Raw genomic sequence first — 26,944 nt, 5'->3', positions numbered from 1 at the left:
ATAACATGCGATATTCTCACTGGAACCCGGTTCTAGTCCTCTGAGTCCTTGCTGCCGGATCTAGCCTGCGTTGCAGAAAACCAGTTGATCTAAAACTGTCAGCAGTGAAAATGGCCATGTTTGAGTTAGAGAAAGAAGAGTGATTCTAAGTTTTGCACTACTGGCATGGACTATGACATGACACAAGCCCCTGGTGTATAGCTTTCTGAGCAAGAGCATTTATGATCCTATATGTGATAAGGCGAAAAGACCCCGCCCCCCACCCCCATGTGTCTGCAGTACTGTTCATGCTTTTCTGCATCAGGCTACGCAAATACATGCTTTCTCCACCGGCTCTGTCTACCAATCACACACATCCAGGCACACAGAAGAACAACAGTCATACATAGAAGACCGTCTCTCACTGAGCGTAGCACTGCGCTGTGCGGTTTACACGTCCCTATGAATGAAGGCAGTCTCTGTCCTTTCTGCTGTCTCTCCGCATCCTAACTATTTCAGCAGATCAACATCAACCCTCCACTGCCGGTGAGTGCGAGCCAGTAATTTGCAGAGGAAAGCAGTCTGTATACTGTCTCTCTGTCTCTCTCTCCTTTCTCAATCTGATATTTACATAGAGGCACATACACAGCCTTACTCTTCTCTCTCACACACTCTCTTACTGTCTTTTTCTCCTCTCTCTTTCTCCTCCTTCTTCCTCTCTCTTTTATTCTCTGTTGTGCTCTCTCTATCTCTCTCTCTCTCTCTCTCTCAACGAAGGAGAGAGAGGAGGGAGACTTATCTGGCTGAAAAGTCCACGCTTGCTCCCTCCTCCCTTTTTCTTCCTTTGCTCCTCTGTCCCACCTCATTTCTCACTCCCCCTCCTTTCCACCATCCCACCCCAGAGCCCCCAGCTTCAACTCAGACAGACACACACACCGGAGGAGCCAGGACGGGGCAGGCAGACAGGGGAAACGTGTAGACTGTCTAGCGGACATGGATTCACGTGGAAATAGTGGATCATTCTTGCACAGGTGGACGCGATCTGGCGATGCAGTGCACGCTGGCTTGGTTGTCACACTTCTGATTGGTAAGTCGACCGGCTTAAATTCTATCGACATTGCAGTCTTCTCTCTGTGCCCCCCACCCCGGCTGTGTTACATTATGCGCTTCGTTTTCCTATTCTCCTCTGCACTGAGGTCCGTGCCAGAATGCAGCGGTTTCTGCACTGCTTGCAAAAACGCAGAATGCACTCTAGCTGGAAGGACGTGCTTATTTACTTGTTGCTTCGGGAGGTCGATTTGGTTACAGGGCTCAGGTCTCCCACCATATGTGGTGAGGGTGTAGAGGGTAGCGCAGGCTAACTATCAGCTCACCGGACCCAGAGAGAGAGAGAGATTGAGGACAGTGTCTGAAGTGCAAGTCACTGCTGTCAGTACCTGGACAAGCTGTGTGTGTACCAATTAACTTATGAAGAAAACACTGCAGTATAACACTGACTTATAACCTTTTAGGGTAAATATTCACCTTAACTTGTATGTGAAATTGTAAACATTTTGTCACATTTCTGTTCATGTCAGTCATTTACGTGACAAGCATTCAAGGCTAAGTTCTGACATTTATGTGTCTTCCACAGCATTATCACCAGCTAAATTAAATATATCACACTAGTACAGACAACAGATTCAAATGGTGCAGGAGATAATAGTCCACTGGTGATATTACTTCAGAAAGCATCTGTGCAACTGTAGAATTCCTGTAGGAGCGAGTTAATATACATATTAAGTATATACAGATCATACTTATGTAACTAACACTAATAATATATAATGATATATTATTTTACTAGTCACTATCATAGTATTGCTTAAGCTCTAAAATTGGTAGTTAACTTATGTTTTTGCGAAAATTCACCTCCACACAGTATTGCATGCTTACCTCTTTTCTATCTGTTATTTATCAATGTTACACTGTTATATGTATGCCAGTATTGTCCAGTATTACACTGTTACTTCTAGAAATAACAAACTTCAATATATATTTTATATATATATATATATATATATATATATATATATACATATACATATATATATATATATATATATATTGCATATAAATACATTGTTCTCCACTATTAATTATATCACAGGTATGATGTTTTATCCACCATGAAATAGCAACCAGTGGAAGCTAAATTGTCTTTTACTGCTGAAAGGTTGTGCATGATTGGGCCCTTAGCACACTTTTTGGGGTGGTATTTGCATTCAGGAGTACAAGCAGGCAGTCACACTGAAATTTCAGCAAAGCACTGCAGCAATTCATCTCAGACTGGTGTAAATCATCAGCACTGTACTGTGTTTGTAGGGACACCACCATTACACATGCAAAAACTCAAACAAAACACATGAGCACACACATACACTTGCACATACTCAGGCACATATTGCTGTCCCACCCTTCACTTACTGTCAAGGTGAACTGAAAGTAGGACATCGTTTTTCTCTTTTCATGGCCTGGAGCCAAAGGGTTAATGTACATGCTCTGATGAAAATCCCAGTGGACACTGTGAAGAGTGATATATGGTGATGTGTTCAGGCATATCATATGGGCCAGGGGAAGGATCACACTTAACAGTACAATGCCCTTTTTGCAATGATACTAACGATAGTATATGAGCCTGAGTTTAAATTCTGAAGGATGTCCGGTGTCCGGTTGAATATCTGAATACAGTGAATACTAAGGTGATAAGAACCTGCCCCTCTCTCTCTCTCTCTCTCTCTATGTATATATAAAGGGGCTCCTTTGTCGTATTTTTCATTTCAGAATGCGCCAAATGTGGTGACAGGTCTGGACCTCAGGCAGGCCAGTTTAGCACACGGACTCTTTTAAGACGAAACAATACTGCTGTAATTCATGCAGAATGTAGTTTGACATTTTCTTGCTGAAATAAGCAAATACTTCCCTGAAAAAGACATCATTTGGGTGGCAGCATATGTTGCCAAAACATGTATATCTTGTTCAGCATTAATAATGCCTTCACAGATGTGCACGTCACCCATGCCATGTACACTAATGCATCCCTATACCATCATGAATATTGAACTGTGCACTGATAGCAAGCTGAGTGGTCTTTAGCCCGGAGGATGCAGTGTCCATGATTTTGAAAAAGAATTTGAAATGTTGATTCGTCTGACCACAGGACACTTCTCCACTTCCCTGTCCATTTTAAATGAGCCCAGGCTCAGAGAAGGCAGCAGCGTTTCTGGATTCTGTTTATATTTGGTTGATTCTTTGCGTTTAGTCATTTCTACTGCAGAATCATGTCTATTTTTAGTGCTGTGCCACCTGAGAGCCCAAACATCACAGCCAGCAAACACTGGTTTTTGGCCTTGTCCTTTGCCTACAAAGATATCTCCGGATTGTCTAAATCTTTTAATGATATTTTGTTCCATAGATGATGAAATCCCCAAGTTCTTTGCTATTTCACATTTAGAAATGTTATTCTTGAATTGTTGCACTATTTAATTGTGCAATCTTTCACAGAGTGGTGAACCCCTCCTCCTCTTTACTTCTGAAAGACTCAGCCTCTCTGGGACGCTCTTTTTATACCCAGTCATGTTACTGACCCGTTGCCAATTAACCAGCGGGTGTTTTTTTTTAGCATTACACAACTTTACCAGCCTTTTGTTGTTGCAACTTTTTATATATATATATATATATATATAATTTATTTATTTATATTTGTATATTTTGTTGTTTATATATATATTATCCGCTTATTCTCCTGGGTCGCAGGGGATGCTGGTTGGCAGTGGGCAAAATACTTTGAGAAAGTAGTGAATACAAGTAGTCATGGCTGAATATTAGAATATGAATACACTGTCCTAAAAGCTAAAAGTCTTTAGTATAGGTGCAGCAATTACATTCTGCTGAATGCGAATCTGAAGAGAGACTGTATGTTTCCTGCGATTGGCCATGGTTTAGCACCTTCAGCGCAAACCCAAGATCACGCCCCCAGTGTTTCAGAGTAGACAGTACTGCTTATTTTTCCATGATCTTAAAACCTATTTTTTGTACTTGGTGATTTTTTAATCTAATCAAATTTGGCTGTATGCTTGATAACACATTTTTTGTGGTGTGACTAACTCAGAACACATTTATTTCTGCTTTACACAGACTTTAAATGTGGCACTGTCATAGAATGCCACCACCTCTGCCACAAATCAGTCTGTGAAATTTCTGCCCTGCTAGATCAACTGTAATTCATATTATTGTGAAGTGGAAGCATCTAGGAGCACCAGCAGCTTAGCCGCAAAGCAGTAGACCACACAAACTCACACCAAGTGCTGAAACACAGAGCACATAAGAATTGCTTATTACACTTACTACATAGCTCCAAATTGCCTCTGGAAATAACATCAGGACAATAACTATGAGTTGCAGCTGCAAACAAGCGTAGGATCACTACACACAATGCCAAGCAACGTCTGGGGTAAAGCAGGCTGCCACTGGACTCTGGAGCAATGAAAATGTGTTCTGTAGAGTGATAAATCACACTTCACTGTCTGGCAGTCTGATGGATACATCTAGATGCCAGGAGAGCACTACCTACTGGAATGTGTAGCGCCAACACTAAAGTTTGGTTTAGGAGTGATAATGGTCTGGGGCTGTTTTTCAGGGTTTAGGCTTGGCCCTTTAGTTCTAGTGAAGGGTAAGGTTAATGCTACAGCATACAAATATATTTTAGACATTTTAGACTTTGTACACAATTGCAAAAAAATAATTTCTTGTATGCTATGTATATAATATCTCAAAATAATTATTAAAAATTATTTCAAAATAATAAAGCATGTGTGACCAGAAAGAAGAACAAGAAGAAGAAGGAGAGGAAGAATCCAGGCAAGGTCTTATGTGAAAACATTCCTACTGACACTTATGATGCACAAATTTAATTGTTATATCAGAGAATACCTGGGTTACTCTCTTTAAAATCACCAACCACCAACAGACTTTAATGAACAAAGTAATGAGAAGAAAAGAGAATTATTGGTCACTATTTATAAACAGAAAGCACATATGTGGGCAATGAATGCATTATGTGTGAAGTGTTGGAGGGGTGTATCACTTCTAGTGTCACCAGTCTCTCACACCCCAGAGAGATTAGGGTTCTGAAGAACTCATACCTCTGTGTTGGCATTCTGCCACTGTGTGTGAGCTTAGCCTGAACACTGAATACTGATGTCTTCACATCAGTGGCGAATCATGACTATTAAAGCTAGGCAGTCAGTTTGGGAGAGTTGGAAAAGTTGAAGGTAAAAGAGGAAGAGTACAACTAGCAACAAGACACAATCAGAGGAATAATGAACTAGCCATTCAGCCATTCTGGCTTATTCTCCTTGGGAATTTCAAGAATTTAACCCTTTTGCTTCCAATATTGAACAATACATTTTTTTACTTGTAGAGTTTAAATGCAAAAACATGTTGACCATCATAAATAAAAATGAATGATAAAATACATACAGTCTTATGCAAAAGTTTTTAACACCCTAGTCAAATGTTGATTTAGTTGATTTTCTAAGTAAAGTTAACGCAACAAACTTAATGTGGCATTTTTCTCTACATTTTTTAGAGTTTAACATATTACATACATACATACATACATCATCTAAACCGCTTATCCTTCTGGGTCGCGGTGGGGTGCTGGAGCCTATCCCAGCTGTTATTGGGCGGAAGGCAGGATACACCCTGGACAGGTCGCCAGTCCATCGCAGGGCAGTTTAACATATTGAAAAAATATAAAATAAAAAAAAAAAACTAAAATATAAAATGTTCTATTACTTTTGCACAGTCCACATCTTATGTTTTTTTCTTATGTGTTAAATTCAACAAAGAAAAATAAACATTTAAAAAAGTGTATGTTAAAATTTACAGAAGTATGTTCTCGGAGTATATATCAACATATTTTCAATTAGAAAATCAACAAAATATGGGCACCAGTGGCGCCAAAATGTTTGCATACGATTGTACGCAATTTTTGTGCCTTCTTTGGAGGCCTAGAAGGCCCTAAGGGGGTTCCCTACTGCTTTATGTGGTCGTCATGCTTGAACTGCATTCAAACAATCTAACATGACAGAGGTGTTCTGGTCTGGTCCTGAAGGTCCAGCACAGTTTGGTGATTTTCCTGATTCAATTCTGCAGTTATTTTCTTGGTTAATTCGTTGTTGGTGTGTTTGAGCAGGGAAATCACCAAACTGTACTTGACACTGGCCCTCCAGTACTAGAGTTGATGTAACACATTCAACTCATCAGTTTGTCATGAGTTCAGCCCTTCATGAGTTGAATTAAGCAAACACTTAACTCTGTTTTGCGCTTCCATGACCTTGCTGCTGTAATATAATACAAACTTAATGACATACTGTAAATAGCATACTCATAAAACAGAAATAGTGTAGTGAGAAGTCTAGCGTAGTGAGGAGTTGACTCATTAGTGGGCCATTAGAGTGCTATTGCCTGTAGTACAATGGGACACACTACCATCTCAGGAACACTGGATTTTCACAATCACACTGCACACACATACCACTTGCACAAGTCACATGATGAACATGCTGCCAATACTAAATCCTCCGTCATGTGTGTGATCAGCAGTGTATTTCAACATGACATTCATTTGACCTGACAATAATGGTATGTATTCATACCTCAACAGATCATTACAATAATTACGTGAATACTGATTATTACGAGAATCATATACCCTGTACTAAACATTCATCAATACCCCATTAGTATGCCCCATATAACTATTCAGTTCTACCCATCTCAGACGTTAGCCTAGCTATCACCATGGGGGTGTGTAGCTCATGACAATGATAATGAGATATGAATGTACATGAATGTAAATTGATGACCTGAATAAAGTATAGGGGGGACTGATTTGAGGGTCTCGAGGAGATGAGAGAATGAGTGATGATTTTCTTTAATTAGTCCTTTTCTCTAGAGTGTTGATAAGAGGGACGGTAGATGATCAAGACGTAACATATTAGTAACATATCTGCCGTTGTGCCAGTTCTTGGAGCTCAGGTCTTGTATGAATTGGTTTCTGAAATCCCTTACTTGGATGGCTGCATCAATACACAAGATTCTCTGAAACACCTTCCTGAACTCAGCAGCTAACTATCAAGGTCTTTGTAAACGGAATAAGGAGTACTGGAAAATCTCTGAACTCTGGAGTGCTCCAGAACTGTAATTTAGAAAACCTTGGTTTGGAATGACATTGGTTCATAAATCAGGGTTAAGAGGATCTATTCAGCTACTGTAGCTCTGAAATTGATAAAGGTTTAGGATTCATGCTACTGTTAGCAATGATTTGCTGTCAAAATATTTGCACTGCACATTTTCTGTTTCTGCAGAAAGTTATCTGTATAACTCTACTGTAAAAGAGTGTGTAGTCTCAATTACCCATTCTGATTAAATAAAATCTATGAATGAATGCCTGAATTAATACCTTCTGCTAAGTGGTTTGAACATTCCCAGTAAACCATTTCTTGTAGCTCTATTAGGACCACTAATAGATCTTCATTGCATCTTGGTCAATTAAGATTCCTAAAACACTAAACCCTCAAATGCCTTACTGTGCAGGGCAAACATTTGTAAAGAGTAAAATCAACTAACAGTGGCAAACAAGTAATGCAGTCAGCACAAACCACTTATGCAAGAGAGTCATGCAGTCTGTGCATTAAGTGTAAGGCAGCAAACACATTACTGTAAGCAATAGCCCAGCATTGCTTAGAGGCAAAGCAGTGCTGAGAGCAGCACAGTGGAGTGTACATTAAAGTGGAGAAGGTATTAGAGCAGGAAGGAGTAGGTGTAATGGAATGGGAGTGAGTAGGGCTAGAGAAGGAGGTGCTGTAAATGGGTGAAGAGGAGTTTGAATATTAAAGAAGACAATGCACTGATATGAAATACATAGGCTGGTAGTGTTCACACAGATGTGCATACACAGTAGGCATTCTAGGCATTTAAATGCAAGGCACATGATTGTCGATCACATCAAATATTGACTGATTCAGATTGTGCACCCCTGTTGAGAACATGTCCATTTTAATCCACAGCTTAGAGGGGTGCTCCTTTGGAAAATCTGGGGCATCTTTGGGTGCCTTGCTGAAGAAGCTCTCTGGCCAGTGTGTGAAATATTCCCTCGGGGGCGTCCCTAGGTTCCACTGTGAACTGAACACTTAAGTCTTACTTTGACACTACAGAATATAAATTAACAATTTAGAATGCTGCTGCTTACGTATCCCCTTTACTTTGCTTTTTTTCCATTTTTGAAGGGAGCTAAATAATAATGAGATAATTGATCAATTCACTACAGTGCCACCCTGTGACAGATCAGTGCTACTGCACTGTTTAGTTAAGACCAATAAAAGCAGAATGTTGCTATTTTGAGGGCAAAGCAGACTAAAATAAAACAATCTTTTTTATGTAATTGTTAATTTCCTTGCAAACTCAGTGGGGTTAATGGATACCATAATACTATAACGTGTTGTTTAAGTGTTTTTAGGGCCCCCACAAAAATTCAGTATTTTACATTAATTGTAAAATTGTATCCTCTGTTCATTTTGTTCTTGTTGTGTTCCCGTTTTGCTATTCACTGTTGACCAGAGAAGGATGGGTTCCCCTTTTGAGTCTTGGTTCCTCCGAAGGTTTCTTCCTCTTGCTTTTAGGGAGTTTTTGTTTATCTAAATACTTATGTCCAGTGACAGGCTGGCTTCTTTTTTCCTTGTCTCTATATTCACTATTTTACATTAATTGTAAAATTGTATCCTCTATTCATTTTGTTCTTGTTGTGTTCCCGTTTTGCTATTCACTGTTGACCAGAGGAGGATGGGTTCCCCTTTTGAGTCTTGGTTCCATTCAAGGTTTCTGCCTCTTGCTTTTAGGGAGTTTTTCCTTACCACTGTTGCCTTTGGCTTGCTCACTGGGGCTTGGACCTGTATTAAAGTCAAGTAAAAGATGCATCAGCTCATCTGACCGCTAGAAACACACACACACAATTCATTTCATAATGGCTCCACTAAGAGAGAGCCAGACATTTGAGACAATGAAAACCTGTCAAACTTTCAGTTCTTCTGTGAAAGAAGTCCTTACAAGTCTCGTCCACAAGGTCATGTAGTATGAAATCCGCTCACTCTCTCTACAGTCACAACAGAAGGTATGTACAAGACAGCATAATCCCACTGGGAGATCTGCTTGACTGCCAACAAGCATGTCTCTCTGCTCCTCTCTTTCTGACCTCCAGTCCTGTTCAGGTTTTTTTTCTATGTGATACAATGTGCTACTACTTGTAGAGTCAGTCTTAAGAGTTGTTGTATCATAATGGGTTATATCCCTGCCCTCCATGCAGCAGACTGGTGTTCAAGCACACCCAGCTACACCACTACAAACCCTTGGGCAAGACTCCTAATGCTACACTCCCCTACCTCTGTAACACGATTGAGTTTTAAGTCATCCTGGATAAGAGCACCTGCCAAATACATAAATGTAAATCTCTTCCAGGTGTCAGCTTTACAGAGGTCCAGGTCAAAGAAGCTAAACTACAATTGAAGAGAAACCTAGATGTGCTTTTTAAGGCCTCTATGACAGCTGCTTCCCTTTTAATCAGAGAGGTAAAGAGAGATTATAGGAGAGAGTGCTTCTGGGGATGTGGTAGTGTGTGCTGTGGAAGGAGTAACAGATGTGTTTTCAAGTGATAAAGGACCAATCGATAAATTTGTCCAGGTTTGAGACAATAAGTATTCTTTAACATCATTAAATACTTAATAAATGTCATTCAGTTTTCAGACAGGGTGCAAACAGAGGAGGTTCTTGACTGTAAAAGTGCACTGATGCATTGTGATGCATTCAGTACATTTAACTGTATTCATTTTGGGATGTTACAATTGATTCTAAGCATTTATAACGCACTCATTTTCTTGGCCAAAATAAAATTAATCTGGCAACTTTTAAACATAAAAGAGTTAAAAGTGTGATTAGTGTCACATTGTTTTTATTCCACTACGATGTCAATAGATCCTACAATTACATTTGTTTTTTTAAGGTATTTTTTAAAATAATTCTTTATTGTATCAAAATAATTGACTTAAATTTCTTGTGGTTAAAGTCAGGATGCACTGAATCATAGGCCTGTCACAATCATGACACTGAATTTATATGACAATTAATTAACATCTCAATAATTGTGATTAACAATTTTAATCATCCATATTTCGTAGCTCTCAAATCCAGCTTGAGCTCAAATAAACAAAAGTTACTCATTGGTGCCTTCTAAAAGTGTTACAACACCAGTCGGAAGTAAGAACTGCCTTAATTATAATTAATTATTGCCAGGATTTCACAATATTAAACTCTTTTCACAATATTAAACTTTTTTTCACAATAAAATACTGCATTCATTATTTTATTGTGATATCAACTCACCTTGAAATATTATATTTTCAGCAAAATACTTTGAGATTAACATTGAGTTGCACCACATAACTGAGAGTTAAAAAGTTATAAACATTTTAATAAAAAGATGTTAAGTCATTTTACTCTGACAATTCAGGTTTTAGTATTGTAAAGATTTTTTTCATTTTTACACTTTACACTAACTTCTGCTACACAGTGTTCAGTTGTAATTTTACAGTACTGGTACAGTTACATGCTGTGAAAGTTATGCAGCTAGTAATTTACTGAAAGTTTACAGTGATTTTTTTTTACAGTATGTTGCTTTCATTTTCAAATATTCTGTGTTTGCTTCGATGTTAACAAATGATTGTGAAAGCTTCAGCATCAGCTCAAAAAATTGCGATCAGACGAATATATAATAATTGTGACAGGCCTAATTAAGTAGAAGTGTTTGATTTCCCTTAGCAGTTAGTATTATTAAAATGTAATAGTATTCTTAGTATTCTTCACTTTCCTCAGCTCTCTCCCAGGGTGATGCCTCCACTATGGATCAACAAACTCAGCTGACCTTTACATTTAAATTGCTGACACCATTAGCATGTTAGCTATTTTGCATCAATAACTTAAGTGTATCCTAGCAGTCAGTCAGAGATTAGGGAAATATCCTTCTGCTTTGGACATTTTCTGATTAGGAGGGGTTCCACCAAAAGAAACTGCAGCCTACTTAATGAAATTACAGTTATTTTAATCGAGTAACACAATTTGTGAAGATCACGATACAAACATGGAGGCTACAGTAAGTTAGGATCTTTCCTCTGCCAAGTGTACGTTGTGCCATTGCTGTAAACTGATACAGGTGGAATGGTACAGTATGTTGCCCTGTGTGCACAGTCAATAGACATAGTCACAGTCCTCTTTATAAATGGAATAGCACCCCAAGGGCAGCTAGGCCAACTGCTGCCTGACAAAGGCAATAAATAACATGGACTGCTAAGAATTTACTGCTCAACAAGGGTAGCAGGGGGAGGACTTGTACTCGTAAGTTGAGGTGGGAGTTAATTAAAATGCTGCAGTAATTTAATAATGAAATCCAACGATTTTATAATTGAGTTGTGTTATTCAATAAAGTACAATGGAAGTGAAAGCAGTTTTGCTCACTGGAGCTACATTGAATAGTGGAGTATGTTAAGGTAAATGGGTTTTGGGAGGAGGCCGGCCTTTAATTGTAAGTGCTTGCCGATTAGCCTTCTCCATTCCTTTGAGACATACAGTATGCATACACACATACACACAGCCACCTGCATTCTCTCCTGAGATGCCCTGAAACACCCTGAAGCACAGCACTCTACACAGCTTTTAACTAAACCTCCTTTCATTTTTATAACAGTGACTACAGCCAGGTTTGTTCTTAATAGCAAAGTTTGTGAAAGAAAAAAACAGTTTAAAAAGTTTGCAGAAGAAAAATGTTATTCAAAGCAGCACAGTAATGAAATGTTACATAAATAGTCTTTGGTTCCCTATTGTTTCCCAGAGGAAAGAAATATAAGAGTGAGATCTCCCCAAAATCTCATGTACTTCTCTTGTCCTATTTGAAATCAGCATGAGACTAAAGCAATTTTCTCTTTCCTATATATGTCTCCTGAGAAACAACCATTGAGTTATTTAAAATACTGCCCCAGAGATCACATAATGTCTCGGAATCCTTTCAGTAGTCTGTTAGTGTAGATAGAGACTTCATGCATTTCCCATTTTTTCTAGAAGTTCTTGATGAACTGTTTATGTTAATCTCCTCTTTTTTCTCTTCATCAATATAATTTTGAAAACTGTTTTATTTCTCCCAATTGCTATAAAAAAAGGCATTTTTCCTTTTTTTGTTTTTACAGTTTAAGCAATATATTTGGAAATACCTCATATTTATATTTCTCAGTAACTTTCTAGTATATTCTAATTATACTACTTGTATGTGTATTTTGAAACAATATGGTGGCATAAATCTGTTACAGACATTTGCTTTGTTAAAGCAACATATCTTCTTTGAATGCCATGAGCTCACCATGAGGCTACATATCCAAAATTGCTTATTTAACCCCCAAAAATTGAAATTCAATGTTGAATGAAAGCAATGTTGAAAAACATTAATCTGTGATTGCTACCATTAGACTATATGCTAAAGCTGTTGGGACGTATTTTTTTGGAAATTATATTTTCCTAAATTATTTGAATGCTTCTGCTGAGGAACTGTAATATGTTTCTACCTGAAGCATTTTTCCTGTGTGGAAAGAGTTGTCCATTTGACAGTTTCCTTTGTGCTTCAACAGAGTGTGTGTCTGTGTATGTGTGTGTGTATACATGTACATGCCAAGGTGATGACAGGCTCTAAAATGAGCCCTCTCAGTTCTGGAGTGCTCTCATTGATGAATAAGTGCACTATAATGGTCAGCCATCTATTTCCAGTAGAGAGTCTAAGGGAATCAATAGCCAGTAAGGAGGCAGGCCAGTGACCTTGGAGCTGATGCTGAGGGTTAGAGCCTGGAATCCTGCCACTTAAGAATGAACACACTCTCTCCAAATGGCTGGTGACTGTGGTTTAAGCCAAAACATTATGATCATACCACCAGCAAGAGAATGTTGTGAATGTAAGCCAGTCCTGAACTCCTTCAGGGATTATCCCAGTAATATACACCAGTGCATTTAATGGTAAGTCAATCTTTCAAATGGCATTTCATTCGTTAAGAATACCCACAGTATGGTTTTAGTTTTGGACAAACCCAGAAAATATGAGTATGGTCTGCAATCCAGACACAGTCCATCCAGCACAACTCTAATGTGTTTTATCAAATTTAGATACGGCCAGTGGCATCTCTACATTAGACAATTAGACGATTGTGTGAAATGTCCCCATTTAGCGAACTTGGCCAGCTTTCTGCCAGCATCATGGCTTCTGATTTTGATTTGTTAACTTGTATTCTGATATGCCCCTGAATTATTTCAGACATTGTTGGAGGGCTGAAATAGATGTTGGAGGTTCTGCAATGTGTAACTAATATCGTCAGCATAGACAAAGATCTTATGCACAGCGCCATTTCTAATATTTCCATTATCTGAGGATTTATTCTTATTAGCTTTGCTAATGTTCTGTGCTTGCCACAATACTAAATGATGACAATAGACATTCTTGTCTGGTTCCCCTTTCCAGATCGGATAGTTTAGACTTATTCCCATTAACTTTCAATTCTTTTTTGCCAATATTGTACTTAGTATCTAATGTTTTGATGTCTGTGCAAAGTAAGCTTATCAGGTTATATGTGGCACAGTTGGTTGGGTCTTTCCCTTCTTTATGCATAACTGAGATGATCACTTCTGACCAGATCTTAGGCAGGTCTTTCTCAGTAACAGTATAATTAAAAACGTTTAACAAAATAGGTATAAGTTCTTTTTTGAAACCCTTATAAAATTCCTCTGGGTACCCATCTATCCCAGCTGATTTGTTAGTCTTAAGTTTTATAATAACCTCTTCAATTTCTAATGCAGTAATGGGTTATGTCATTATTTCTGCCTCATCTTCCATTAGTCTAAGTAGTTTGAGTCTCTGCAAAAAGGCCTTAATGTTTTTCACCTTTTGTTCTATGAAGGGTGAGTCATATAATTCTGCATAAAAATTAGAGAAGACATTTGCAATATCTGTTGGGTGAGAAAATGTTTTAGAAGAAAGGTGACGCATTAGACATAGCACGGCTTGCTTGCACTTTTTGTAACTGGAAAGCTAACAAAAGATTTGCCTTGTTCCCCATCTCATAATATCTTTGATTAAAGAATCATATGGCTCCTTCTGCTTTATAAGTCAATAACTCATTGAGGTCGCATCAGTGGTTTAAATATTTGTTTTTTGTTTTCCTGCTCTAATCTCTGTATCTGGTCCTCTAGCTCTTCCTGTTTTTTTCTGCGCCCTTTTTCAAATTTGAGGTAAGTTCTAGTATTTTTCCAATTAAAGACCCTCTTCAGGCATCAATGAAACCCCTAAATACATTCATTGAAGTTACTTACTAAAAAATAATCCCCCAATGCCTTAAAAGTTGCTTAGATGTAACTCTACACCTTTGCCTTTATTACGTATGCACGGATCTGTGAATATGCAAATAGAAGTTTGCATTCAGGGTTTTCTGCCTGAATGTAGCTTTCTCCACATTCCATATATACTTGAATTAGCTAACCTTATCTTTCTAACACTATAGTAGCAACTTATGAGGACAACCTTAACAATGACACACTCTCTGTGTGAACAACCCCAAAGTCGTTTTAGGTCAAAATTATCATAATGAATATTGTAATGAATACAGCCATCGTTTAATTCAGCAAGGTTAGCTATCTGACAATTTTTTTGAGTAACATTTGCCCTAACTTTCTTTGTCAACATCCTCAAGTCATATAGAGTGTCCTGTTAGTATTTGACATGAATCATCATGTACCTTGTAAGTCTAACTTTATCTGGCACATTGCAGATTTGTTATTATCTTATTCATCAGGTTCTTGTTTGAATTTTCCTGTTCGACATTAATTGGGGTAAATGGCAGTTACATTTTTGCACTTCAGGCCTTGTTTGAATTTTACTGTAACTGCCGCACCATTTAAGGTGGAACATGAAAATTCAAATGAGAAGCCCTCATATAAGAAGCTGACTTCAGCTTTGTAAATTTGTTGTACACAGTCAACGGATAAAACACAAGAAAAGTAAACTTACCAGTTGTCTTGTCTCGCTGTGTCTCCAGTGTAAGTGGAAGGAACAGTGTCTAGCTTCAATATAAGTTTAGTGGCAACTTTTTTTGTTTTTAACTTTGCATCTGAAAACAGAACACCTCTCTGCCATCGTTTTGTAAAAAATGTGAAACCTTGCAAAATACTAAACAAAGCTAGCTACATCTGACTCTAATGCACTTTGTTGCACCTTATTATTATGCTAATGACATGGAAAGCCCCACCCTGCCAGTGGACAGGATTGGTTCTTTAGGTTTGTGACGTATGAAACCCTGGCTGTCTGAATACGCGTTTTTGAGACTGTCACTGGTGCGCTGCAGTTTCAAAGTGAAAATACTCAGCCATGGCATTGACTACTTATTTTGCTCATGTTGTGTCTTCCAGCATATAAAAGATACCCCATAAACATGCTAACAAGTTTGAAAACTTGATTTTCACTGGAGGGGGTCTTTAATACTGCTTTAGTCCCTTCCCATAAAATAGATGGAGACACTTCTTTATTGTCATTAAACTCAATGTGTCTTGTCCATTGTGTACTATCTCAGGATTAGTTAACAGAGAAACCTCCAATATTTAAAATACTTTTCGGTATCCCACAATTATTGGTCCATGATCTGAACGTATAATAGGCTCAATATGGCAACCCCCTGTAACTATCTTGTTTGGAGATGCAGAAGTAATTAATTTGGGAGTAACTGTCACACAATTAAAATCTTCCCCTAATGATCCCTTATCAGCTACAACTGTTGCAGTTTCTGTAAAAAAAAGCTGGGTCATCTTCATTAGAAGCATAAATACTCAAAATTGGCACCTCCACATGGCCTATACATCCAACCATTAAAACGTGTCAGCCGTTTGTGTCTATAAACCATTTTCCAGGACAAAACACAAACTTCTATTTACTAAGACTGCCACAACTTTTTTATGCTAATTTTCTGTTAAGTTTCCTAAAGCATTGCTATGGAGCAGTGTGTGTCTCACAGCTGTTTTTTTCTTCTCTTTTTATAGGATGATTTAACGAATGTACATCGTAACTTACTAAGGTTAACTTATTCATACTGCTATATAAAAAGAATTGAATACATAATATTAAAAACTTGCTAATTTTATTTCCTTTTCTTGTTCCTTCTAATTGAGGACCACCAAATGAATGAGAATATAAATAAATATAAATAAGACACTGCTGAACTGAAAATAGTCCACCAACCAAAAATATCCAGCCATCCTTTGGGCAGCATAATGTGACCATTGGTGGATTAGAGGATGACCCACACAAATTTTGCAGCAACAGATGAGCTATTGTCTCTGACTTTACATCTACAATTTGGACCAACAAGGTAGGTGTGTCTAATAGAGTGGATAGTAAGGGGACACTTTGTTTAAAAACTCCAGCAGCACTGGTGTGTCTGATCCACTCTTACCAGCGCAACACACGCTAACACACCACCACCATTTCAAATAATACCTGCTCTGTGGCGTTTGTGACCATTGGAGAAAAGGACCACCATGTCAAATAATACCTGCTCTGTGGTGGTCCTGTGGAGGTCCTGACCATTGAAGAAAAGGGTAAAAGGGGTCTAACAAAGTATGCAGAGCAACAAACAGACTACTGTCTGGAACTGTAGAACTACAAAGCGCACATGTATGGTGAGGGGGGCTGATAAAATAGACAATGAGTGTAGAAACAAGAAGTTGTTTTTAATCTTATACCTGATCGGTGTGTATAGTTTTTCAGATACAAATAGTCTTTCATAGGAAGTATTATTGTGTTGTTTTTTGGAAAACAGCAATATGCTTGATAGTGTGGTTATGCTTAGTGGATTGGACTGGATAATCTGCCAAATGTTTTGTTGCATTGGACCATGCAGTGAAATCAGCTAACTGCCTGGGTTCACTTGGCCTTTATTCATTTCATTTATTGACTGTGCTCTGTTTACTCCATGCTCCCTTGACTCCATGCTAACCCCCTACCCAAACATGTACTCAGGTACACCCACACTCCCTTATACACACACATGGCAAAATAGTATCTTTCCAAGCAATGAAATATTGAGATGGGGCTGCAGGGGTTTAAAAATAGCCGCTGAGCACAGACCTCTTAGGGCTGACGCTAAACCACATGCTGAGAATACCAGAGTGCGAGTCACCCCCCAGCCCCGCCCCAATACCTATTTGCCCTCTCCCTCTCTCTTTCCATCTCTGTATCTTTCTTTGCCTCACATTTTATCTACACGTCCCATGTTTGGTGTGAAAAGTTATTACTTTCTGTTTGCTTGTTTTCTCTGCCACACAGTCTTACTCATGTTCTCATGTGATATTGCTCTGTATCAATGACTGAAGTTTGCTTGTTGGACAGTTTACTGAACAAGCCTGTCTACACGTCTCTGTCAAACTGGCACACGCACAGCATGCTGGCATCTACAAAGCTCTTGTAAGAATGACAGTCATTTAACTGCACAGCTGTTAAAATAGTAGATGATATGACACTGTGTAATGACAGCTAGTGTCACGCATGCTGGTCACTGTAGACAAATTGTCCTTGCCCAGTGGCACTATGAGGGTGAGTCACTGTGTTAGCTTAACCATTGTCAAACCTCTGTTTGAGCCCACTATTCACAGTTAATTCATTCAGCCTATTAATCCTTCATCAAATCAAATAAGGTGTGCTGGGGAATTTCACTGATATTTCAAAAAGTCTGCATAATAAAATGGTTATTTGTAAACAAAGTAATTTGCTGTGGTTTGGTGTGAAATTCTCAATTGTAGAAAAATTTACCAAGTCAGAATTGTTCACAGTGGTGGCCTCTGAAGAGTTTAATACCTTTAAAAGTTCACTCACAGAATGTTTTTTGCATGAAATGTTTATGAATCTGAGACATTCTTTTATGATAGTTTTATGATAAGATTTTGGCCTAAAACATACATTTTTAAATCCATTCATGGAAAAGTTGCACGTCCTGCAGGGTGTTATAAGGCAGAATAGCCCGCAAAGAAAAGTTCTTTTTTTCATACGCACCTAAATTTCCTATTATCAATATTACATACAAAACTCAGAAGCCTGAGGTTCGCTGGTGGTTCTGGACAATGCATGAAATGGCTAGATTTGTGTGCTACACATTGTGACTCCTGCTGCTTTCTATCACCACCCATGTAAAGAAAAGCTAGTAAGTTTCTCTACAACTAAACATTTCACTTAAAACGGCTTTGAATGACTTTGTTTACATCCGGTTGATTTAGTTATTTAAACATTTGTGGAATTCAGTGGAATTACCCTTTAACAGATGTTTACATTGGCTGGGTACCCCCTTTTTCATGGCTGTCTGAGACTTTTACACAGTACTGAACACTATGTTTATACTATAGATATTATAAAGCAGGGGGGCCCAAACTTTTTGTTGTGGTGGGCCAGAGTGCAATGCTTGTGGTGGGCTGAGAGCCAAAAAGACAAAACAAATAAAGAAGGTACATAGGTTACAAACCAAGTTTTATATATATATATATATATTTTATAACATTATACTATACTACAATACCTCAACAAAATTTAAAATAATTTGAAGAGTTATATATAATTATGTGTTTATTCTCTTGTATAAGTGGTGTGGGGCAAGTTTCTGGTTTGCCAAATTGAATGTCCTTACAGGTCTACTTTGGCACATGGACCCATTGGGCTGTGCTGCTATACAGTATTTGTTGTATTGTGTGCTTTGTTACTGCTAGAATGTTTTTCATTGCACCTTGAGACTAAGAGTACCTTTTTGAAGTTTATGATGCCAATAGATTTTAATTGCACAGTGAGGTTGCACTATGACTCAGCACTAGCTGCAGGACATGCTTTCAAATCAGCTTTTATTTTATACAATCAGAGCAATTACTGTATATGTACTGTATAGAGTACTGACCTCACTATACAATTACTATATCTAATTTCTCTCTCTCTCTCTCTCTCTCTCTCTCTCAGGAGTATGGTGTACTCAGGCCTTAGAGGTGTCAGTGGGAAAAGTTCACTTTGTTGAGGTGATGAATGGTAGCTCTGTGCTTTTACCCTGCACCTACTCTAGCTGCATTGGCATCAAGAACCTGTACTTCAACTGGCATTACAATGACAATGGCACAATGGTGAAGGTAAAATATTCATCATTTTCACACTTTTTGGGTCGGACCACCCTCATAGTGTCACTCATATTACACTGAAGCTATTATTTAAATAGTGAATAATGAAATTAAGACAGAAAATGTATTTTTAGGTACACATAAGGCTTATAACTGAGACCATTGCTCTAAGATCAAAAGTATATATAAACTAGCTTTGCCATTTAGTGTTCAGGTGGTCTTTCATATCATGTTTTATAATGGCACGGAACCCTGGGTTTGAAAAAAGTCACATAAATAAAATGTATTACTTTTATTTCTTATGAACAGATATGGTCAAAGAAAGTATCCAATGGATGAAATAAAGGTTGCTCTCAAATGTAATCTTTAACTGAGAACATCCTTTGTGTTCAGATTTTATGAACAAAAAATCAAACCAAATGGCAATTCATGATGCTTTTCCATATATTAGTAAGGCATTTCTCTCCTCAGCTTTGTGAAGCAGTGATTCCAGCTGAAGGTGTGGAGCCCCATGTGAAGATCTACCATGAGCGGCTGGAGTTTGTGGGCTCCAGTAAGGACAGTAATATCTCCGTCCTGCTGTGGAACGTCACCTTTGAGGATGAGGGCGAGTATACCTGCTTTGCCCGCAACCCCAAAGAGAAGGACCGAAACCATAGTGCTGTGTTCACCCTCATTGTAGTGGATCAGTGTGAGTCCTCTGTCTACACTCTTGAAACCTGATTGTGAAATGAGAATTAACAGAATATTTTGATCAAAAACCAAGTGTGGAATCAACTGCAACTAGTGGCAAAACAAATGTTAGTGAAACTTCTATTCCTTTTTAACATGATCAAGCTATTCCTTTAAGCCTAGCCTAAACTACTCTGTGCATGATGATTGTTCAAGAACTGTGTCACAAGCTGAAGTTAGGATGACCACCCATCCCAACATTTAGTGGAATAATCCTGAAAATTGAAAGTCACATCTAGGATAAACAAAACAATGTAATGTTTATACAAATTGTTAATAAACTGGCCGAAAGGTTGGAAATATAACGAAATATTAGTAACAAAATTTAACAATGTAACAAAATATCAGTCTTAGAGTCTTAGTAGCCACTATTTAATGTGAAACTGTAAGCAGTTTGTTTATATCACTTCTTTTCCTACTTAAGATTTGTTGTAGGCTATTGCAATGAGATTGTAGTGCTGAAGGTTAATATTCCTTATAAAAAGAATGTACTGTGGGTCACAGCTAATAACTAACACCCCTGCCTCATCTCACCAAAAAAAAAAAAGTTTTGCTTTACTCCGACTGAACAGTCTAGATCTGGTCATCCTAGCTCAAGCTTTATCAAATGTCCAGTTGAAAAAATTGATTTTATCTATTGAAACAAAATATAGCCTATAAAACATTATTCAGTAAACCTCTTCTCTCCCTCTCCTTTGTGATCAGTGAAGGAAGTGGACAACACACTGACTATCATCATTGTGTCCGTGCTTGGGGGCCTAATCGGTTTGATCATTATAGTTATGGTCATAAAGGCGATAGTTGTGCACTTTCTCAACAAGGCTCAAGAGAAGAAGTAAGTCAGACTGATATTTTTCTCTATTTCAAACTGACTTAATTTCGTTTGTTTTGGGCCAGAATGTTTGTGATTTCTTGGGTGAGTACATGTGGGTTTCAGAGAATGAGGAGAAATAAAGAACCGTTAATGTGCATTCAACTACCAACATAAACCACATTTGGTCTGGAGAGGAAAACATCCTGTCCTAAATACTGAGGAGAGATCAGGCCTGAACTTTGAATGGCCTTCTCACCCTTTTCCTGTTCACTATTAACAACAGCTTGTGCCATGCCATTCAAATAAGGAAATAAGTAAATATTCCATTCTAACAAATCAAGAACCTATTTATTTGAGAACCCAAAATTTTGACAAATTGAGGATGGACTTTATTATTATTATGACTGTGATTAGTTTGTATGAGAAAAAGCAAGGGAGAGGGAACGCTTGTCATCAAAGAGGTGAAAACATCACACTGTAGGTTCTACTACACACTTGGAAAGGGAGGGGTGAAGGAGGAGTATTCAGTTGATTGCAATCTGCAACCTCACTGCTAGACTAAATCTTACACACTGCACCTTTTATAAAGCACACGCAACCTTTTCAGGTATAGGCTGCAAAGTTTTATGGTTCTAGCTCGAAAGCTGTAGGAGGAATAGTGTTGCAAATTTTTGATGTTTGCCCACTCTTCAAACTGAATAGAGAAGAGAGAGTTGGGTGTGCAAGACACAGAGTGCAAAGGAGAAAAACTTCTGCCATAAGAAAACATATCTACTACACTGTATAACATAATAATCAGTTTTAATAAAAAGTAAGTAAAGTGGCTGTTTTAATATTTTAAGTTCTTTAAACATCAAATAGTTAGCAGAACAATGTGTTACATTCTGTTAACTCGTTATATGAAGAACAAAAAAAAATTAAATTTTAAGAAGCCAAGTTACTTTCTTTTTAAATTAAAACTCCAAATTATTTTTGCAGTGTACATAGAAATGTTTTTAAAATGGTTAAATAAATATTTTATATTTAACTAATTGCTTCTTGTTTGGTTTTAGGGAAGATGAGTTCTACTAAATGGCTATTTAGCATCTAAAATATTTTAGCTATATTTTAGCTATATATATTTTTTTAAATATTTCTCTGTTATCAGATGTTTCATTACATTTTGTTGGTGTATCAATCCTCACATTAAACAAAAAGTAGTAACTGCACATTTCACATGTTCATTTAAAAAATCTTTGGTATGATATGCCAAAACAATACTACAGTAAACTTGGCTGAGCCCTGGAATCTTTACATACTCAATGCCCTTTGTTTAAGTGCCTTCATTCCTCCACAATGTACAAATTGTCACTCTGTTTCTCACACTCTCTTGTTCCTGCTCTCCCCCTTGCAGTAAAGAGTGCCTTGTGAGCTCTTCAGGGAATGACAACACAGAAAATGGCCTTTCGGGTTCCAAAGCAGACAACAAAGCATCACCAAAGGCATGAATTTAAGTATGTGTATGTGTGTAAATCTGCAAATGTATATATGTACACTTGCATAATGACTATATAGTGAGGAAGCTATAACAATGGACTGTTTTATCTTTATCTTATGGCAAAATAGAAAATGTGAAAATATTATACTATATTTTAGACTGTGCTTAAAAGTTGAGGAATATAATGCTTGGGCTGGATCGCACACCTTTTGCCAACGCTTGAATCAAAAAGCAGTTTGAAAAAAAATTGTCTTAGCAATTTCTTCAGAATTAATGCTGTTTTGCTTCCAAGCCACTACTCAAGCATGTGTTGTACTCTGCTCGGATCTGTTTGTGACATACAAATAACTTACACTGCCATTGATAATAAACTGCCACTCTACTTCATTAATCAGCACAAGAACATGATGTTCAAGACAAACATTTAAAAAGCACTAAAACAGCATTCCAAGTATTCTTAAGCCAGGATCACTCTTCAAAGACAAAACACAGCCAAACTTTACTGTAATAAATAAATAAATAAATAGATATATACATTTACACAAAGTCAATAGTGCCTCTTGGATTGGATGTTTACCACAGATTCATGCAGCTAAAGCATGTGGCCCAAGTGTCACTCACCCTTACTGGTCTGCATGTGTGGATCAAGCAATGAAGAGCAACATGAGTACACTTCATATGATTTGTCAAATAAGTTGTACTAAGGATACAGAGGGGAATAATGTTGATGGAATTCATGAGAGATCTGAGCTACAAAGGGAGATCCAGCCCAGCTTTGTTTCGTTATTTCTTCTTCGTCTTCTTTTTTTTCTTTCTTTTTTATTTGCTTTAGAACAAGAGTGTCAAACACTGAAGGGGGTCCATTGCACTGCAGCGTAAAACATTTTCCTTGCTCTAACATGCTTGCTTCAGCTCATGAAGGGCTATTCATGCTTCACCCACGATTGCATTCTTTTATAGCAAGTGTCACAAGCTTGAATCTGTTTTACAGAACATGGGTAAAAATACCATTTAACCTAATGAGACAGTGAGTGCATTTACATGCACTTAATAATCCGATAACTGCAGATCCGATTTTGTCAGTAATCTGATCAACACGTTTATATGCTCTTGAGTAATCAGATAATGGGAAACTCTGGGTCTACATGAGTCGGGCAGTAATCAGATTTCTACTTTGCAACCAGCCAATAAACTCACAGAAGAAGACGTGACGTAACATAACTCAAACTAAATCGTGCCAGAAAATTACCTGAAAATATGAACATACATCATCATTTAGAAGATGAAGAATATTTAAATCCTTTATTTCATGTTTGGTTTCAGTGCCTCTCCAAAAGTGTTTTGCTGCCATCTCGTGACATCCACCGTCTGTTCTCACACATGCGCAGACTGAGAAATTCGATAGAAATTGAAGTACAAGTTTACATGCACTGAGAAATATAATTACTGAGCTCGAATTCAGCTCTCTTAATCGGATTTCTTAATTGGATTTCTGGATCGGAGTATGGTGTTTACATGACCATTTCAATAATCGGATAACTGCATAAAATCTGTATATGATCGGATTATTGAGTGCATGTATACACACTCATTGTTGTGCAGGTTGTTTAGTGTCATCTGATAACGCTGACTTTCCAGTTTAAAATGGTTTGCTCTCAAGCTGGTTGGTGTAGCATGGATATGTGAGGAGTTGAAATAGATGTGTTAGAGCTGGGAAATGACTAAACTGAATTAGTATCATGGTCTTCCAAGACAGTTGGGTTTAACATCCTTGTTTAGATGAAACACAGGTGCCTGCAAATGCTTCAAACTCCCTTTGCTTCTGGGGAGCTTTCTAACTGCTATGAAAAAGAGCTTCCTATAAAGAAATCCCCTTAGTATAGTGAGACAATCCCCAAAAAAATACAGTACCCTGCAGAAAATGAATGATCCTTACTGATGCTGCTTTTAACAATTTAACCAATGCATTTTTTAACAAGAAAAAAAAAAGCATGTGGATGATTTTATACATGTACTGTTCAATGCTCACTTCTCACCACATCTGCTCAGAAGATGGCTTGGTCATAGATAATTGTTATTTGCAATGTCAAAACCCCTACTGTTTCTCAGTCATGATCTTGGTGTATCCCTGCAAAACACATTTTAGTGCTTTCCTTGCCACAAAACATCCATGTAAAGCCAGGAAGAGCTTGTTAATTAACTGAGCTTGTTAATTAACTGAAAGTTATGTATGTTGGAGAAAAGATAATGTTAAAAAGTGTACTGCAGGGGATACTAAAGAACCATGGCCAGTAAAAATGTTAGAAACTGTAAACCTTCCAGGCATCATGATGCCAGTGACCCCTTGACCCACTGTTGTTTCCTGAACTTCCTCATTCTTCATCAATCCTGAGTAGGATTTCTGACAAATGCTGACACAAAAATGATAAATCTATGATCCTGTTTACACCTGGTCATTTCATGCATCTTGACTATCAGGATGATACTCAGACATGCATTATATATAATATCTTTTTTCTAAAATGCATTTTATCCAGATGGACAAAAGTAGAGGGGAGCAAACTTAAGTAGTGAGTCCCACACATCCCAACACATATCTACACACAGAAACTTCTAAAAATAAGCCTAACTTTTAAACAACAACTAAAAACTGCTAAGCTAGCAATGTTATTAGTTATTAGCATTGATAAGCAATGATTCTCCCTCATTATTGTTGTTAGGACTAACATCCTGCTGCCTCTTTTTTGTTATCAGCATCTGATTCCTTATCATCAGAGTTGTCCTTGTCCTCGCTCTCAAGTTTTTCACTTCTCGAAGTCATATTCTCATCTGTTGAGCTCTGTCTGCCCCTCATTTTGGTCAATTAAGTATGAAACAGAAGTTTTTAGTTGACTGAAAAAAGTGAGTTAGTAAACCCAAGGTTGAGTTAAAGTGAACTATACTGTCATTTAGTTAAAGCTGCACTATATAAGATTTATATATATATATATATTTGTTAAAATTGAAAGTAGCATTTCTGAGTCAGGAGCAAAAAAAACCCACAGAAATATGATGTTTGTGCACTGCTGCGAGTCACCCTATAAAGCCTTTTAAAACTCAAAGTTGTCAGGTTGGATTTTGTGGACCAAGTCATGTCTTTACACATTTACACATTACCATCATATGCACAAGGTCAAAAAGAAGGTCCAGCTCGATGTTTAGGCCTCAAATACAAAATCTACATTATGCTGATAAAGAAATGATGACAATAATAGATTCACTTAGTAAATTCAGTTACATCCTCAGAAGATGCATTCTTCACCAAGTTTTGTCTGAGTTCTCTTTGAATACTCTTTCAGCGTGCTCACCATTATAAGATATGTCTGCTCAGGAAGGGTCTGAATCAAAAACGACCTTACAAAATGTCATGTGCAATTACACAGATACTGGAAATCTGGAATATTAAGATTTTTTTATTTCTACTATTTGTTTTTATTTTTGGTCACAAAAAACAGAAGCAGACTTGGAACAAGGAACAACACAGGAGTTTGTTGTGAGTTGTTGTGCTGATTTGTATATTACGTTCTCTGCAGCAGAGATATTTCAGAATGAGTCACTTTGCATTCAACAGTAAGTGTAAATGCATGTGGTTAAAATCCAGATACAGTCACATGAAATGACCATGTGTTAATGGGGTCTAAGTGAAGTGGCAGGCCAATAAATATACTGTACACCACCATTAAATTCTTACTAGCCTAAATTCACCATTAACTTCTCTTTATAAAAAATTCCGAAACAAACCAACCTTTAGCAGACCTCTTCACTCCATTTTACAGTTACAAACAAGCAAAATGATGGTGGCTGATATGTTGCTAGTTACAATGTCAGAAACAAAGATACTGTAGGAACCACCTGTGATCCCTAATGTATCAAGTGACATAAATGTACCTTCAAGGGCTTGCTATGGTATGCCATGGTAATAGTGTTAACTGACAAGGTCTAGATCCTTATTATGCTTGTGAGTATAATGGTTGACTTAGTCTTTGAGGCCCAAGTGACAAGTATCTTTAAATGTGCAGTTCTTTGCATTTTTTTTAGAGTGTAGCCTTTGATTTATGTTGCTCCATGCTAGCTGGGAGTCAGAAGAATATTCTTAACCCATCCTTCCACTCAAGTTCATGCTGCCACATGAAATTATAAATATACCTCTTTGCTTCCACTGAGAGTATGAACTATCAAGTTACCATAAAACAACCATTGATGAATGTCACTTTGTACTAGCAATGAAACCCTCTAGTTTTCTCACTGTATTCCAAAAGCATATCATGAATATGTATTTTGGTAGCGGAGGGTAATTTGGGGCACTTTACTCACGTAAATAAAAGTTGTGTTACATAGAATGTTATTATAGGTTATATGAAATGTAGGAAGTAATAAGCAATGTTTGCTACATTGCAGGACATGATGAATGTCACATGGAATGACTTCAATGAAACTGAAATTAAGGCACAAACATCATAACAAGAGACTTCCTTAATCTCACAGTATCACACTAATAATCTCTCGCTGTCTCTCTCTCTGTCATATCCTCTATCGCTACCAAGTGCACATATTTAGCAGTCTTCCATTACACTTCAGGGGCTCTGGCA

General features: G+C 37.6%; 1 protein-coding gene across 1 annotated transcript; it reads left to right on the top strand.

Moving 5' to 3' along the window:
- The first annotated feature begins 364 nt into the window (after nt 1–364).
- On the top strand, nt 365–22,798 carry scn4ba (sodium channel, voltage-gated, type IV, beta a). Its single transcript, XM_036557609.1, has 6 exons — nt 365–525; nt 882–1,066; nt 19,142–19,305; nt 19,765–19,984; nt 20,731–20,860; nt 22,233–22,798. Exons 1-6 carry the CDS (start codon nt 446–448, stop codon nt 22,324–22,326), a joined length of 873 nt encoding a protein of 290 aa, XP_036413502.1. The 5' UTR covers nt 365–445; the 3' UTR covers nt 22,327–22,798.
- Nucleotides 22,799–26,944: the final 4,146 nt, after the last annotated feature.

Source organism: Colossoma macropomum, unplaced genomic scaffold (assembly GCF_904425465.1).
Source record: "Colossoma macropomum unplaced genomic scaffold, Colossoma_macropomum, whole genome shotgun sequence".
NCBI classification, from domain to species: domain Eukaryota; kingdom Metazoa; phylum Chordata; class Actinopteri; order Characiformes; family Serrasalmidae; genus Colossoma; species Colossoma macropomum.
Note: the sequence above shows the minus strand (reverse complement) of the source record. Positions and strands in the feature narration are given on the sequence as shown.